We start from the raw sequence: 15,230 nt of genomic DNA on the forward strand, positions 1-15,230 counted from the left end.
TATAAGGAGTATTGTTTTATTTGAGTTCAAATCTTTAAAAATATAAAGTACAACATGACAAACCCCGAAACAACAGAGAAGTAGCACAAACACAGATAATGAACAGTGGAGGAGGTGTGGTGCTGAGGTCTGGTGGGCAGTTACTGAAAACATTAACATGTTGATAAGCATGAAAACTGATAACTGATGAGAAATCCAGTCCTTTGGACCCGGTCAGATGGTTTACCGGACAGAATAGAAGGTAAAATCAGTAAAACGGTGTGTTTGCTGAATTCTGACAGGAAAGTGGCGTTTTTCTGTGGACCACTGAAGGCAGAAAAGGTGAACATCACAGTGACTGGCTGAACTGCATCGACCACTTCTGTTCTGCAGCTCCGTTTGGGTCTGCGTCCGTCCGCCCGGCTCCGGCTTCAGAAGGTGTACGGCCCAACAAAGATGGAAAGTCTGAGGACGGAGCTGCTGCGCTGGCCGACCAGAGGGTGACCCGACAGCATCTCCAGGTCCAACGTGTACTCTCTGGGGCCCGACACGGCCCGAGCCAGAACCAGCATGGCGCTGTAGTTATTGGTTTGCTGAGGCGACACAAAAACCAACCAAAAGAGTTTTACAGTCACTGGAGGCTTCTATAAAACGGCCTGCAAACATATTCAGCATAAAATCTGATTAATCTTTAAGAAAAACCTTTAATCTGTGGACATTTATTACACAGAGACAAAATGTTAAAAATAATTACATTTAAACTGACATTTAATAGCTCTTTAGTTTGTACTACACATTAAAATAACTAATTTATGATTACATTTATATAATTTATTTCTGCTACGTGTTGTTTTAGTTTTAAGTGTCTGAGCTCCAGATTACACAAACATGGCTTCGCTTTCTTTAGCGCAACAAGAAAAGTGAAACCACTTTTCTTTACACCACCAAATCTAATACCAAATATTCTAATATTTGGTGGTAAAATTGCACAACAGCATTTTAGGGTCATTGGAGGTAGTAAAAAGAGGAATTACTTTTGGAATCTGAAGCTCATTTTTAAGCAGTTTGGTGCAGATTTCACTCCGCGTTTACTGAGGTGTTTTGTTCTGCGGTCTAACAAAGCTGGTTCTTTTGACAGAGTCCTCACCCTGATGTAAAATTCCCTGTTGTCATCACCGGACCGGATGCGGAAGGTGTTGAAGGAGCCGGTCAGGAAGTTGGTGGTCTGGATCAGGAATATGTCTGAGGGGGCGGAGCGCTCCGAGGTGATGGTCATGTACCGGTGGACCACGCTGTAAGGCAAGTCTCTGCAGGCAGGCTTGCTGTGCGGGCACACGCAGAGGCTGGAGAAAAACACCTTTTATTATTGTTATTGCAGTTCATCCATCAGCCAGCAGAGGGAGTAAAGTTCTCCCAAAAGATGAGGAAACTATTTTAAAATGACCGGCGCCAACAACATTTTAAAAACTGCTATTATTGAGCAGTTTTTATTTTAACTGCTCAATAATAAACTAAAAAATTACAATTTTATTGAAATCAACAAAATAGTCAGATTTGTATAAAAATTAATCAGTAAATTGTTGTAGATGCAAAACATAAAAGTGCTGAAAGACTGCATTTGTATGATGGAATATTAGGTCGATACTAAGAAAATAAAAACAATAAAATTATGAGAATGAAATCACAATATTACAAGAATGAAGTCAAAATATGAATAAAGTCATAATATTTCAACTTTATTTTTGTATTATTTACTACTTTTTATTCTCATATTTATCCAACTTTTTATTCTCATACTATTTTGGCTTTATTCTAGAAATAAAACAAATCTCATAATACTATTACCTTATTCTCATAATATTATGACTTTATTCCCAGAATTTTATTTATGTTTTTTTTTTCCTGGCATGGCCATAATACTCTGTTGTACATTAGAATAAAACAAGGCCACAGTTTTTAATTTTTTAGGATTGATTGTTTTCTTATTTGGGCTGTCAGAAATTTGCTTTTGAGTAAAAGCAGGTCAATAATTAAATTAAGAATGCAAAAACTTTAATAATTGGGAACCTAATTCTATTCTTAGGGCCTTTATTGTCATGTTACTACTTTTATTATGATAATTACAATATTTTTATTGTCACATTATTCCGACTTTACTGTCATAATACTATGAATTTATTATCTTAATATTAAGACTTTTTATTCTTGCATTATTTAGACTTACTTCCAGTAATATTAAGACTTTAATCTTGTATTACAATATTCTTGTAATTTTATGTCTTTTTTCTTAATTTGTGCCAGTAGCATAAAGCAGGGCCACAGTTTCTAATTTAGTAAGGTTGATCTTATTGAGAATGAGTAAAAGCAGGTCAATAATTGTAGTTCTAGTTACTTGAAAATTAAGATGAATGCAAAAAGATATAAATAATAAAATTATGAGAATAAAGTCACAATATAGCGACTTTATTGTCATAATTTTACTTTACCTATTTTTTAAATATAGTTATCTGCTATATAAAAGTTGCACCTAAGATAAAAACATTTTTACATTTCCATCAACAAACTACGATTTGCTCAGGTGTAGAACTGAGATTGTTGGGGTCTGCCAGAAATCATGCAAAGTCCCACAAATGGCCCCCGAGCCACCCTTTGGACAGCCCTATTACACCCTCCTGTGTGGCATGTTGACAGGAGGTGATTTCCACCAGCTTGTTCTCAGCTGTAAAAGTCCTCTTATTGCTTTGGAGAATGTTCAAAAGAAAAGCTTGTAAAGCTGGACTCAAACGTGGAAAAAGTAATTGGTGCAATTTAGCAGTCTGCACCGCGCTCGGCACAGGCTCCTGATTATGTTCAGAGCCGATGGCCAGCACATACTTCTCTAATTAGGACAAGGTGTGTGAGTGTGTGTTTGCCGTCACTCACTTGTCCGAGTTGTGGGCGTATGGCTCTTGGCAGCGGTTGGCATCCACACACTGGTAGCGGCCGTGGATGTTGACGCAGGTCTGCGTGTCGCTGCACTGATGCTCGCCTGTTTCGCATTCGTTTATATCTGCAGCATAAAAAGCAGCTTGTGAGTTTTGACTGTGCAGAGAGGGGTGGTTTTTACATATTTTTTATTTATTTCAGAAACTCACCTTGGCACATCCTGGTGCCCACCAGCTGGTATCCCTCAGGGCACACACACGAGAACTTCCCGGGTTCGTTGACGCAGCGGAACTGGCAGTGGTAGCTGGAGGACCTGCACTCATCGACGTCTGACAAGGCGGGTCGGGGGATTAATGCCGCAGTACGCAACTTATAAAACATTATTTTACATATTTGTTGAAACTGTCACTACATATTCAGAGTAGAATACAACCAGAGGTGGGTAGAGCTCACTACAATAGTACTCAAGCAAGAGTAACACTACTTAAACATATTTTTACTGAAGTAAAACTTAAAAGTAGCCATCCAAGAAAATACTCAAGTAAGAGTAAAAAAGTATTTGGTAAAAAAGTGCTGAGTAACTGATCAAATTATCAATCATTTAATATATAAAAATTACATCATCAGACAGACCAAAATGTAAAGTTAAGAGGAAATTTTGGTATTTTATTTCTTCATAGTAGCTCATGAAGATTTCAGAGGAGCTTGAATTTTATGCACATATTATCCATTTCATAATCAGAGTTAGGTAGTAACTAGTTGTATTTACTTGAGTAACGTTTTGCAAAAAATTTACTTTTACGAGTATTTTTGCTTCGTTGTCCTTTTTACTTGTGTAATCTCATTAAATATTTGTACTCTTAACTTGAGTAAAATTTCTGGTTTCCCTACCTGACTTTGGCTGCTTTTGTTATTTGTTAATTATGTTATTTTCATTTTGGTCCATAAAATAGCCAAAAATTTCCACATAACTTTACATTTTGGTCCATCTTGGTAGGTCATTATTAAGTATTAAATGATTGATATTTTGATCAGTACTTTAGTAGACTTTTTACCACTTTTTTTTACTCGTACTTCAGTAATTTCCTCAAGGCTACTATTTACTTTTACTTGAGTAAAATGAAGTAATGTTACTCTTACTAGAGTGCAGTTTTTGGGTACTCTACACTCTTAAAACAAATGTGTTATTATTTAACACATTTTTCTTGTACCAATTCAACACATCTCGTGTCGTTTTCTACACTTCACGTGTTCTACAATTGGACACACAGAACACGTGTTAAACCATCGACCAATCACGTCGCTTCTTGGACTTCCAGAATTCTGGAACTTTCCACAAGAAAAAAAGTAAACTGAAGGAACCGCCATTAGAGGACGTCCGTGAAACGGGAAGTAAGAAGGTAAAAATAATGATTTATTCGATAAACTGTTAATAAAGTATAAGCATAACTTCTTAATGAGGATACTTATTTGTTCTTTTTAGCAACTAAGTCAGTCTGTCATGATTCGTACTGCTTTGACTTCGGTCAGTGACTGTTAGCTTAGCATACAACGGTAGTTTTTAGCTATACATGTATAAAAAGACTTGCTTGTCATGTGTAAACTCCTAGTTTAATCATGATTTCCGTACACTGCAGAGGGACCTAATACACCTGGCTGCTCTTTTAGACCCGCGATTGATAAAGAGGCTTTAGGCTGAGTTGCACCTTGCAGCTTTAATGCCTTTCCACAGATAAATCAGGGATAATGGAGGATAATTCTTACCGTTGCAGGTAAACCCGTCAGACCCGAGTTCGTAGCCCTGATCGCAGCGACACATAAAGGTGCCGTAGGTGTTGAAACACCGCTGAGAGCAGGGGGCGCCCATCTCACACTCATTTACATCTGAAAACACAAAACGAGCAGCACATTTTACTGCACCGAAGCGTCCAAAAACCAGGATTTCTAACTGAGCTGCTGCCTGGGAAAATGCACTTTGCTGCCAAAGAAGCAAAACTCAAGAGAGTAGGTTTTTAGAATAACACTGATTGTTGAAATAGAGAGGATTTGCAACAGGGGGAGACATATTTTATCAATTATTCTTCTTGAAAGCTAGTGATCTCAGTGGCTTTTAGTTATTCTTTAGACGTTTTTCATCTGTCATCAGTTACTGTGACAGTGGTAATACAGCTTTTATGTTTGTTTGTTTTTTGAAACATTTGACAAAAGAGATGTTTAATGTCGATTGTTGATTGAAGGAATACCAATGCGGTTCTGTTTGTTTCACAGTAAAAACAATTAACAGCAATAATTTGGATTATTTAGCCTGTTATTAGTGGAAAAAAGTCTAATTTTCACCTTGTTCATTCATTTATAAATGTCACCATTTAAAATCAACAAGATGAACACTGGGCTCTTGTTTTTTATGGCGATTGGCAAAACACTGACCATTCTCTATGTGTGTCGTTATTGCGCCCTCTACTGTGCATGTGGGACACTTTCAGGTCGTTTGGAGTTCACACTGGAGATCACATACAAGTTGCTGGAAGTGTGGACAACCACTTGATTTTTTTGCAAATCTGATTTGATTTTTTTTTTTTAAATCTGAATTAAGTCCCCTCAGGCTGCAGTGTGAAAGTGGCCTTAAATGTGATTGAGTAGGGATTAATAACATTAACTCTCACCAACGCAGGAACGGTTGTTCCCTCCCACCTGGAAGCCTGGCTCGCACTGACAGGAGAAGGATCCGGGGACGTTGACGCAGCGGTGCTGGCAGTACCTGAACCTGCACTCGTCTATGTCTGGAGGTGAGAAACACGGGTCAGAGGGTAACAGGTTTATTCAGCGCAGCAGGAAGTGATGTGGAGATGGACTCACCAATGCACTCCGTGCCGACCTTGCTGTAGCCGCGGGGGCACTGGCAATTGAAGGCGCCTAGCGTGTTGATGCACTGCTGACTGGGCTGGCAGTCGTGCTCGTCTCGCTCACACTCATCGATATCTGTGTGGGAGAAACAGAACGGAGATGGACCTTAAAGGCAGAGTTAGGCAGCAAATGGTTACATTTACCTATGGAACTTCATTGAAAAAAAATACTTTTAGGGGTATTTTTATTAAGCTGTATGTTTTACTTTTACTTTTGTAATTTTATTATGAAGTATCTGTACTCTTGAGTAATTTCTGGATTCTCTACCACTGAATGAAAAGCAAACACATTTTAACCAAAAATTCACCACACACACATGCACTTTCAGAAGTTTTACTTTGAAAGAAACTGACTTTATTTTTCTTTTGCCTTAAAATGCCTTAAAATTAAAAAAATTCCACTCAACTTTATATTTTGGTCCATCTGATTATGTAATTTTTAAATATTAAATGGCTCATGATTTCATTGCTTTCTCTACTTGAGCAGACATTTTACCAAATATTTTTTTACTCTTGTATAATTTCTTGGACAGATACTTTTACTTTAAGTTGAAGTACTCCTAAGTACAATCTTTGAATACCCCCCCCCCCACCTTTGTCAGCGTGTAATCCAAATGTTTTACCAGTTATGGCTAAAGTACCCAAAAATTGTACACAAGTAAAAATGGTACTACTTAAAGTAAAAGTAAAAAGTAGACACTAAAAAACATTAAAGGGGCAGTATTACATATTTTCCAGCCACACAGTACCATTTATAGCACAATCAAGTAACTATATTACCTTCAGGTGACTTAAAAGAAATTTGACTTTAATGCCTCAAAATTGGGCCTCTGTCTCTTTAAAAACTCCTGTTCTTTCTGAAATTTTGCCTTCAGGAAGTCATGACTTTGTAGCTCCTCTATTAACCCTTTAACAATGTTTTTACCAGAGAAGTAGCTCCTACAATGAGCTCGGTAAATGCTCAGTTTCTATAGGTTTTAGCTAATTGCTGCTGGCTAGTCTGAAGGAGCTGAGTGGGGGAGCCTTAAGAAGCTTAGAAGCTTGGAAACTCCATCTCTGAGGAGGAGCTTCGTTGTCGAAGGCGGGGTTAGGACGGCTCAGGTGTTTTTCACAGCCAATTTGTTGCCAGGTTAAAGGATTTCTCAAACATGCATGAAAGAATCAAAGCGGCACTTTAGGAAATGGCATCATAACATTATATGAAACCCAAAAAAGTCGACTTCACATACCGCCCCTTTAACTTAATGCCAAAAACGTCTGGATGGTATTTATTAAGTCCCTGAGCTTTTTAGAAGCAGATGAGACACAAATGGAGGCACAAAAATGTGCAAAATGTGCAATTTTTTTGCAGAATATTTTCCAATTTAAAACTCATTGTGAGCCTAATGCGGCAGCTACGCTCCCGCCAGCCGAAGCCGAGTCTGCAGCTTTTGGCCTTGCTTGCTCCCAACAGCTGAGAATACCACGTTGAGTCATGCTTGCTGTCTCATGCAAGTCATGTTAAACACCTCCGGCGCTAGCAGGTTTCTAGCTGCAAGTCAGTTTCTAAAAACGCAGCAGCTGTCCTCGTGTGAAATCTCCCAAATTCCTGTCCTGCGGGTTCCCACTCACTCACACCCACAGAGATCGCACCAGTTTGCTGCCTCCAGTCCTCACGCCTGCCGCTGCCACCTGTCCCTCAACAATCTGCGGCCACCAACACACACTCGCTTAGCGATCGCTCATCCTGCGGCCGCCACCCACCCACGCAGCTGTCTCCATGCGGCTCGTAGCCCAGAGGGCAAGGGTTAAAGGCCGGGGTGGGGGTGATGGCGGGCTCCGGAGCGGGGATGACCGACGCAGAGCGGGGGAGGCACAGGTAGCCGCCATAGTGGTTGAAGCACTTCATCTCTCCTTTGCAGGCATCTGGAATGGTCTCGCACTCATTTATGTCTGCCAGGAAGACACTCAGTCAGAAATCTGATTAAAAATGGATCCGGAGTGCTCTGAGAGGTGCAGAGTTTTACCTTTGCAGTGCTCAGTCAGGGGGTCCCAGTGATACCCATCTGTACATTCCTACAAAGAGCAGCAGAGAGAGAAGACTGTGAGAAAACAAAGTGGAAAAAATACGTGAGCAGACTCCCTGAGCCAAGGAGTTGCATAATATATTCATTATACACAATAAATCTCCAGTAGTGGAACAAGAGAAACGAAGCAGGGGGTATTCATGTTAAAGCTCTGAGCCGAGGAGACGTAAATCCATTTTAGCATTTTTAAAATCCTTCCCAAAGCCAAACTGTGCTTCAGAAACGAAGTGTTTAAAGGCTCAGTTTGGAAAAACGGTCATTATCACTGAGAGGGAAAAGCACACCACTGTGACCTGCAGTGGAAAGAAAAGCGGAGGAGTGAGGAGACGTGATATTAAATCCAAATTTATTCCCAGCAATGACCGCTTTAAAGTCCCGAGAAGCGACATGTCACTGGAACATTACACACAGAGCAGGAAAGGTGACTTAAGGCTAACATTTCCACCCAAAACCCAAGGGGATCACCTGACAGGTGCGCTGCTGCGGCATGCTGGGGTTTTTTTTTTAGGCCCTTCCGGGGAAAAACGTTCTGTCTCGACAAGCAGCTAAACGAGAAAAACGTCATAGATTTCCAGAAGGCATGAATGTAAAACTGAAACTGTTCCTACTTATTTTAGGCACGATGAAGTTGGAGAGAGAGTCGCACGTGAAAAACCAGAAATGTTAAAGCAACTTAACATTTATACCCATCATTTTGTCTTATTCAGATTTTTTGGTAGAGTTCAGTTGCAAATCAAAATTTGTATATTAAACCCCCTTAGTGAAATTCCCCCATATCCTTAAGAGGTGAAACTGTTTCAATCACAGTTTACATAAATCCCTTCTGTGAAGGTGGTGGCAGCATCATGTTGCGAGGCAAACCTGGATTGAAACTTGTTAGAGCGGGATGTCCAAACTATTTGTCACCTGGGTCAAAATTGTCAAGTTAAAAGGACTTTCAAAATAATAAAAAAATTAATTTATTTAGTTAATCAATGATAAAATCAGCTTCAATCCTTTAATTAAACAAAGTGGATGTAAATTATTGTAGATCCATTGACTAGTCAATAATAGAACATTGTTTTGTCAATTCTGAGCAATATAAACAAGAGTTAAGTCACTTTTATTGAAAGGTACATAATCAAGTTTAATTTATTTCCTAAATTTGCTAATAATTGAACTCAGTTCAGTCGTCTCTGTTTTAGTAGAGCTCACAGTTTGCCACATTACAGCCAAGCTTCAGGTTTCATAGTATGAAAGTGTTATATAAATTCAAAGAGGAAGTAAATAATTTCAAAATTTGACAATAAAATCTGAAAAGTGTGGCACATGTTTGTATATTATTCCTCCATTTACTCTGACACCTTTAAAGCTTTAATGGTTCCTTGAACATTTTAGGATAGTTATATGTGTGATACAAAACATGTTCATAACTTTTTTCTGCACAAAATCATTCTTGAATAATGCGATTTTTGTCTGGTCAGTTCAGCCTATTTTTATCTCCTTTCAAAACGAGCTGTTTTAGGCCTCTTGTCACTTTAAATCCAATTAAGCTGATGCTGGCCACGCCCCACAACTTATCGTTTACACTTGCACGTGAAAATAGCTGCCAACAGATGCGCAATTATACAACTGTTTTTCCAGCAGCCATTGTACAGCACATACAGCTGTAAAACCAGCTGACCAAACCTGCTGGAGCTCTGCTTGTGTTGCTAGGTGACGGGCGGAACGCCGCTAATATTGCAAGGTAACCATCTGGGCAGTTCCTACTGATTTGTGTTGTTTCATTCAGGAGGACTTTAAAACGAGTTATATTAAAGGCACCATAAAACATGAACTTATAGCCAAAAACTGTTTTTTTGAAGCAATTGAGACGCGAATGGAAGCACAAAAAATATGCAAAATGCGAGTTTTGCATGATTGATCCCTTTTAAGTAAAATCTAGAGCAACCAATTACACTGGCTGTGTGTGTTTTAATATCAGCTACACAGAGGTTTGTTTGAGAACAAACATCATCATGAAGACCAAGAAACACACCAAACAGGTTTGAGATAAACCTCTGGAGAAGTTTGGTGGTTCATAAAACTGACAAGACAGGAAAGGAGCGCATTAGTCATTAAGACAGCCAAGAGGCCCATGGTGACTCTAAACGAGCTGCAGAGATCCAAAGCTGAGGTCAAGTTGACAGGACAAATATTAGTCATCAAATTTGGCCGTTATGGAGGATTGGCAGGAAGAAAGTACAGTAAGGTTTTCCACAAGTCATGTAGAGGATGCAGAAAACATATGGCGCTCTGATCAAACAGTGAACAAAACGCCATGTGTGAAGCAAAACTAAGACTAAAGGTCATCCTGAATATACACTTCCTGCAGTGAAACATGGTAATGGTGGCAGTATTATTTATAGTCTTAAACCTGCGGCTCTTTGGACCTACCAAAGCTCTAATAACTGGATAAAAATGATAAAAGAACCACATTCTGATATGTTTTAAATATACATATAATAAAAAGGTTTTTCATGGAATATATTAGAGTTCCACAACAGAATGACGCTAAAAGCACCTGCAACTTTTTTAGAATAATTTTTTTTTAGTCATTAGAAACTATACATCTTTCCCCTTGATTTTCAACAACTATTAAAGTACCATAGAAGAAAATAAATCCATCTTCTTTTTGCAAAAGACTTTTATTATTATTTTAGGATAACAAACATGGAGTGTATCCAAAAATTGTTCTCAGAGGAGAGATGGTTCAACATATTTAAGTAAAAGTAAAAAGCAACCATCCAAGAAATTACTTGACTGAAGTGCTGAGTACTATTCAAAGCATCAATCATTTAATATTTTGAAACTATGCAATAAGATGGATTAAAACAGAAATTCATGTGGAAATTTTGATATAAATAACAAAATAACAGAATCAGGGAAAAATATTTTTCCAGATGAACTTCTTTCAATATAACACTTATGAAACTTTAACAAAAACTGCAGGTGTGTGTCTGGTGTCTTGGTTAAAACATGTTTTTCCGTTCTTCAAGTTACTCAGAATTGGTAGAGTACCCAAAAATTTTACTCAAGTACCAGTAGAGATACTTGATTATAAAGTTACTAAAGTAAAAGTACAAAATAGTAAAAATACTCAGAAGCGTAAATTTATTTTTTCCCTTTATTTTTTTACTCAAATAAATGTATCTAGTTACTACCCAGTTCCACTAACAATACAAAACAAAATGGCGGTTCTTTAGAAATAACAAATTTCCTGTTGCAGATTATAAATCGTGTTTTTTCAAATCATCATGTAACTTTTGCAGCTGTAATGAAACTTTTCTCAGCTTGAACGAGGTCAAAAATGGTTGTTTGGATTTTAACAATGGCAGACCTCTGGCCTAGCCAAAGTCCAGTCATTAACCTAACTGGGAATCAGTGGAAAGAATTCCAAAGAAACTGCTGGAGCCATTTTGCAATGAAGAAAATGTCAATTCACTGATACAACAATGCATGCCACTCTTCTCAGATTTTTTGCAAGGCACTAGAGAAACCGTTAAAACTAATTCTTCCTCTAATAGTGACTCAAAAAATATTTTACAATCTTATAAGAGCATTTTAATTCTCAATTCTGCCTCGAATATTTTTTAAATAGTTAAAAATGTAAACACAACATTTTATTTTCTTGATGCTATATAAACAAATAAAAAGAAAAGAGACGATAGAGATTCATCCATTCTTACCGTGTTGGTGTAAGTTTTTACATGCGACTGTGAAATCGCACTGCGGAGGAGCGCAGACACATATATGCACACACACAAGACTGACACACAAACACCCTGCATACTAATACACTAACTAATGGGCAAGCTAACAGAAAACATGCACACACACACATACACTCACACACACACGCACACACACACACATACACACACACGATGACGACTGCGAGGCAGTTGGACTCTGAAGTTCAGACTCAGAGTGGATGAGATCTGCAATGCAGAGAGACAGAGAAGACATAAAAGACATTTAAAACTTTGGACATCACAGAATCAGAGTTTATTCGCATCGCACATTTCAGCAGCAAGGCACTTCAAAATGCTTTACGTTAAAAGACACAAAATTAAAATATCTTACAGGAACAAACGTTACATTTTGTCAAGAGCCATCATCAAAATCATCAATAAACATCCAAAAGTTGGTAAATTTTTTATTTATTATGGTTCAAAATAAAATCTAAACAGGTGGATTTAGCCTAGATGTAAAAGAAGTCAGTGTTTCAGCAGTTTTACAGTTTTCAGGAAGTTTCTTATAGATTTGTGGTGCATAGAAGCTGAATGTTGCTTCTGCATGTTTGATTCTGGTTCTGGGGATGCAGACCAGAACCAGAAGACCTGAGAGGTTTGGAAGGTTGCTATGACAACAGCAGATCTTTAAGATATTTTGGTGCTAAGCCATTCGGTGACTTATAAACTAACAAAAGTATTTTGAAGTCTAACCTCTGATTTATTTTTTTAGGTAGACCTGTGAAGATAAAACCCTGGATGAGTCAGAAAATCAGAAAAAAGTCAACATTTTGTAAAAAGTGAGAGGAAAAAAACTAAATACTGACAAAAATGTCAGAATTTTGACTTTAGTTCCAGAAAAGGTCAGAATAAGTGAGAAAAACAAAAATTCTGAGGAAAAAGCCAAAGTTTGACAAAATCTAAATGACTTTATTATTAAGAAAATGTCTTAGTTCTGAGAAAAATGTGAAAATTTGGACTTAAATCATCATAAAGAATTCTGACTTTAATTTAACAAAAAGTCAAAATTCAGAGAAACAAATTTCACTTTAATCTCAGATTAATTCAAAGTCAAAATTCTGATTTGTTTTTTGTCCTGAATTTGAAATAAACAAATTTGGAAAAAGTCGCTGAGTAATTTATAAACGGAGTATTTTAAAGTCTTATCTCAGATCGATATTGTTAGACAGAACTGTGAAGATAAAAACATGGATGATTTTCTCTAGATCTGGCTGAGACATTAGTGCTTTAATCCTGGAAATGTTCTTCAGGTGATAAAAGACTGACTTTGTAACTGTCTTTATGTCGCTCTGAAGAGTCCATCACTACCCCCAGACCAGATTTTGGGCCTGTTTTGTTGTTTCAAGGAGTACTAAGTGAAGCTGTGTGCTGACTCTGGATTGTTCCAAAGATAATTACTTCAGAATGGTTCAGTTGAGTCTGTAAGAGCAAAACACGATGGAGCCGATTCATAATTAGCTTCTCAGAAGACAGTCAGTCAGTTCTCCCTTCATCGGTGCAAAAATAAATGGAAATACTCACACTGCCAGGTCAAAACATAAACACCGTGACGTACTCTGAAGCTTCGGCTAAAAATAACCAAGTCAATACTTTCGCTTACAGAAAGCTCTCTGTGTCTGCAAACTGGCAAAGACCGGACTGACTCTTAAAACCTGACCCCCCCCTCTCATGTTTCTGCAATAACGTTTTGTGTCCGCCTTCTGCTGAAACAGAAAATGAGCTGCTGCATAATAACTCTGAGACATTTATCAGACAACCTAACTTGCTGGCCCTGCATACCCCCACAAGTTTGCTAAGAGTTCAGAAATGTAGATGATTAGACTGGAAAAAACGATAAAACACACTTGAAGCAGATGTAACTTATTCGAAAACAAAGAACAACTGAGTCACTTTCAGTCTTTTTGAGGCTTTTAAAACTACATCAAGAAAAGTGCTTCAAAACCTTGGATTCTGTCACATTATCACCATAAATGTCAATATATTTCTCTGAGGAAACAAAAGTCATGCATTTGTATTTATACCTTGTGGGAAATGTTTAAAACCACAGGAAAACAAAACAAAAAAAAAAATCAGATCGTACATCTCTGATTTCCTATTCTTTGTTATTTCAGTTTCAAGACTGAAACTGAGATTAAACCGGTGTCAAAATTTTGACTTTTTTCTCAGAATTCTGTTTTCTCTCACCTTTTTCTTACTGATTTTTTTCCCCCTGAATTTTCATTTTTCCTTGACATTAAAATCACAATTCTCACTTTTTTCTGATTAGAGTCAACATTCTGACCTTTTTTTCTCAGAATTTTCAATTTTCCTTGAGATTAAAGTCAAAATTTTGACTTTTTTCTCAGAATTCAGAATTTTTCTTGAGGATAGTCAGAATTCAGATCCCTCCCACACCCACACACTTTTCCTCACTTATTATGATTTTTATTCTCAGAATTCAGATTTTTTTTTAATCTTTATAACAAAGTCATGATTTAGGCTTTTTTTCTAAATGTATATATATTTTATACAGATATGTTGAAAATCTGAAAAGTGTGTTGCATTTGTTTTCACGCCTCTTTATTCAGAAACCCTGAAATAAAATCCAGTCCAGCCGGTTGCTTTCAGTTTTAGTAAACTGAAATTTTACCTCCGTATAAAAACAGATGTTCTGTTAAGGTAGTGACAGAATCTTGCAAGTTATACTTGATGGGAAGATAGCTGAAGCTAAACATATAGAGGCAAAATGAAACTAAAACATAGAGCTGGAGCTACAAGGTAAAGTTTGAATCAAAGCATATTGAAATATTTACTCATAAAATGGCCTAGTCCAAACCCAGACCTAAATCCAATTGAGAAACCTCAATTACTGATGACTGGACACTTTCCATATAGTTTGAATAAATCTCAAGATTAAGTTAGAATTCTGAGACAAAGTCAAAATATGTTAGGAAAAGTAAAAATTCTGAGGAAAAAAAGTAAAATTTTGAACTTAATCTAAGCAAAGAAAAATCTAAATAATTTTATTATAAAGAAAATATCCGAATTCTGAGGAAAAAAAGTCCAAATAATGGAGAAAAAAGTGAGTAGAAGCCAGATTTCTCAGAAAAAAGTAAACACTTTTTCTTTAAACTCAGAAAAACTCAGAATTAAGAGAGTAAGAAAAATTTAAGAAAAGTGAAACATTCTGCGGAAAAAAGTCAAACTTTTGACTTTAATCAGAAAAAAGGAATTCTGATTCCAATCTCAAGAAAATTAAATTTTGTCAGTCCTGAATTTGAAATGAGAAAAATTGTAAATCTGATGTTAAACTCAGATTGCTTTGTTTTCCAGTCGTTCTAATCCTCTTCTATACATGATAAATGCAAATGCCCTCCATATTTTCCCTTCCACTCCACAGTAATGCATTAGTTTGTTTTGGTCTATTGCATATTGCACCATGTAGTTTGTGGTTGTAACTCAACAAAATGGAAGAACATCTGAGTGCTGTGAATACTTTTCTGAAAATAACGGTTCAGAGAACCACAAATGTAGCTTAAACTTAAATGTAAGACTCATCTGTAAAAGATTATTCTGTGTTTCTTCCATTACTACTCTGCTGGGTT

General features: G+C 37.2%; 1 protein-coding gene across 1 annotated transcript in view; it reads right to left on the bottom strand.

Moving 5' to 3' along the window:
* Positions 1-15,230, bottom strand: part of efemp2a (EGF-like fibulin extracellular matrix protein 2a) — a 21,505-nt gene continuing 6,275 nt past the window's right edge. The window contains exons 2-11 of the mRNA XM_008420808.3: positions 11,581-11,832; positions 7,814-7,862; positions 7,551-7,739; positions 5,761-5,883; positions 5,568-5,684; positions 4,669-4,788; positions 3,114-3,233; positions 2,902-3,028; positions 1,127-1,322; positions 1-572 (exon numbers count right to left, since the gene is read on the bottom strand). Of these exons, the coding sequence (XP_008419030.1) occupies positions 411-572; positions 1,127-1,322; positions 2,902-3,028; positions 3,114-3,233; positions 4,669-4,788; positions 5,568-5,684; positions 5,761-5,883; positions 7,551-7,739; positions 7,814-7,862; positions 11,581-11,682 (1,305 nt within the window). The 5' untranslated portion in view covers positions 11,683-11,832 and the 3' untranslated portion in view covers positions 1-410. The remainder of the gene's footprint in view (positions 573-1,126; positions 1,323-2,901; positions 3,029-3,113; positions 3,234-4,668; positions 4,789-5,567; positions 5,685-5,760; positions 5,884-7,550; positions 7,740-7,813; positions 7,863-11,580; positions 11,833-15,230) is intronic.

Source organism: Poecilia reticulata, chromosome 10, assembly GCF_904066995.2.
Source record: "Poecilia reticulata chromosome 10, P_reticulata-male-v2, whole genome shotgun sequence".
NCBI lineage: Eukaryota > Metazoa > Chordata > Actinopteri > Cyprinodontiformes > Poeciliidae > Poecilia > Poecilia reticulata.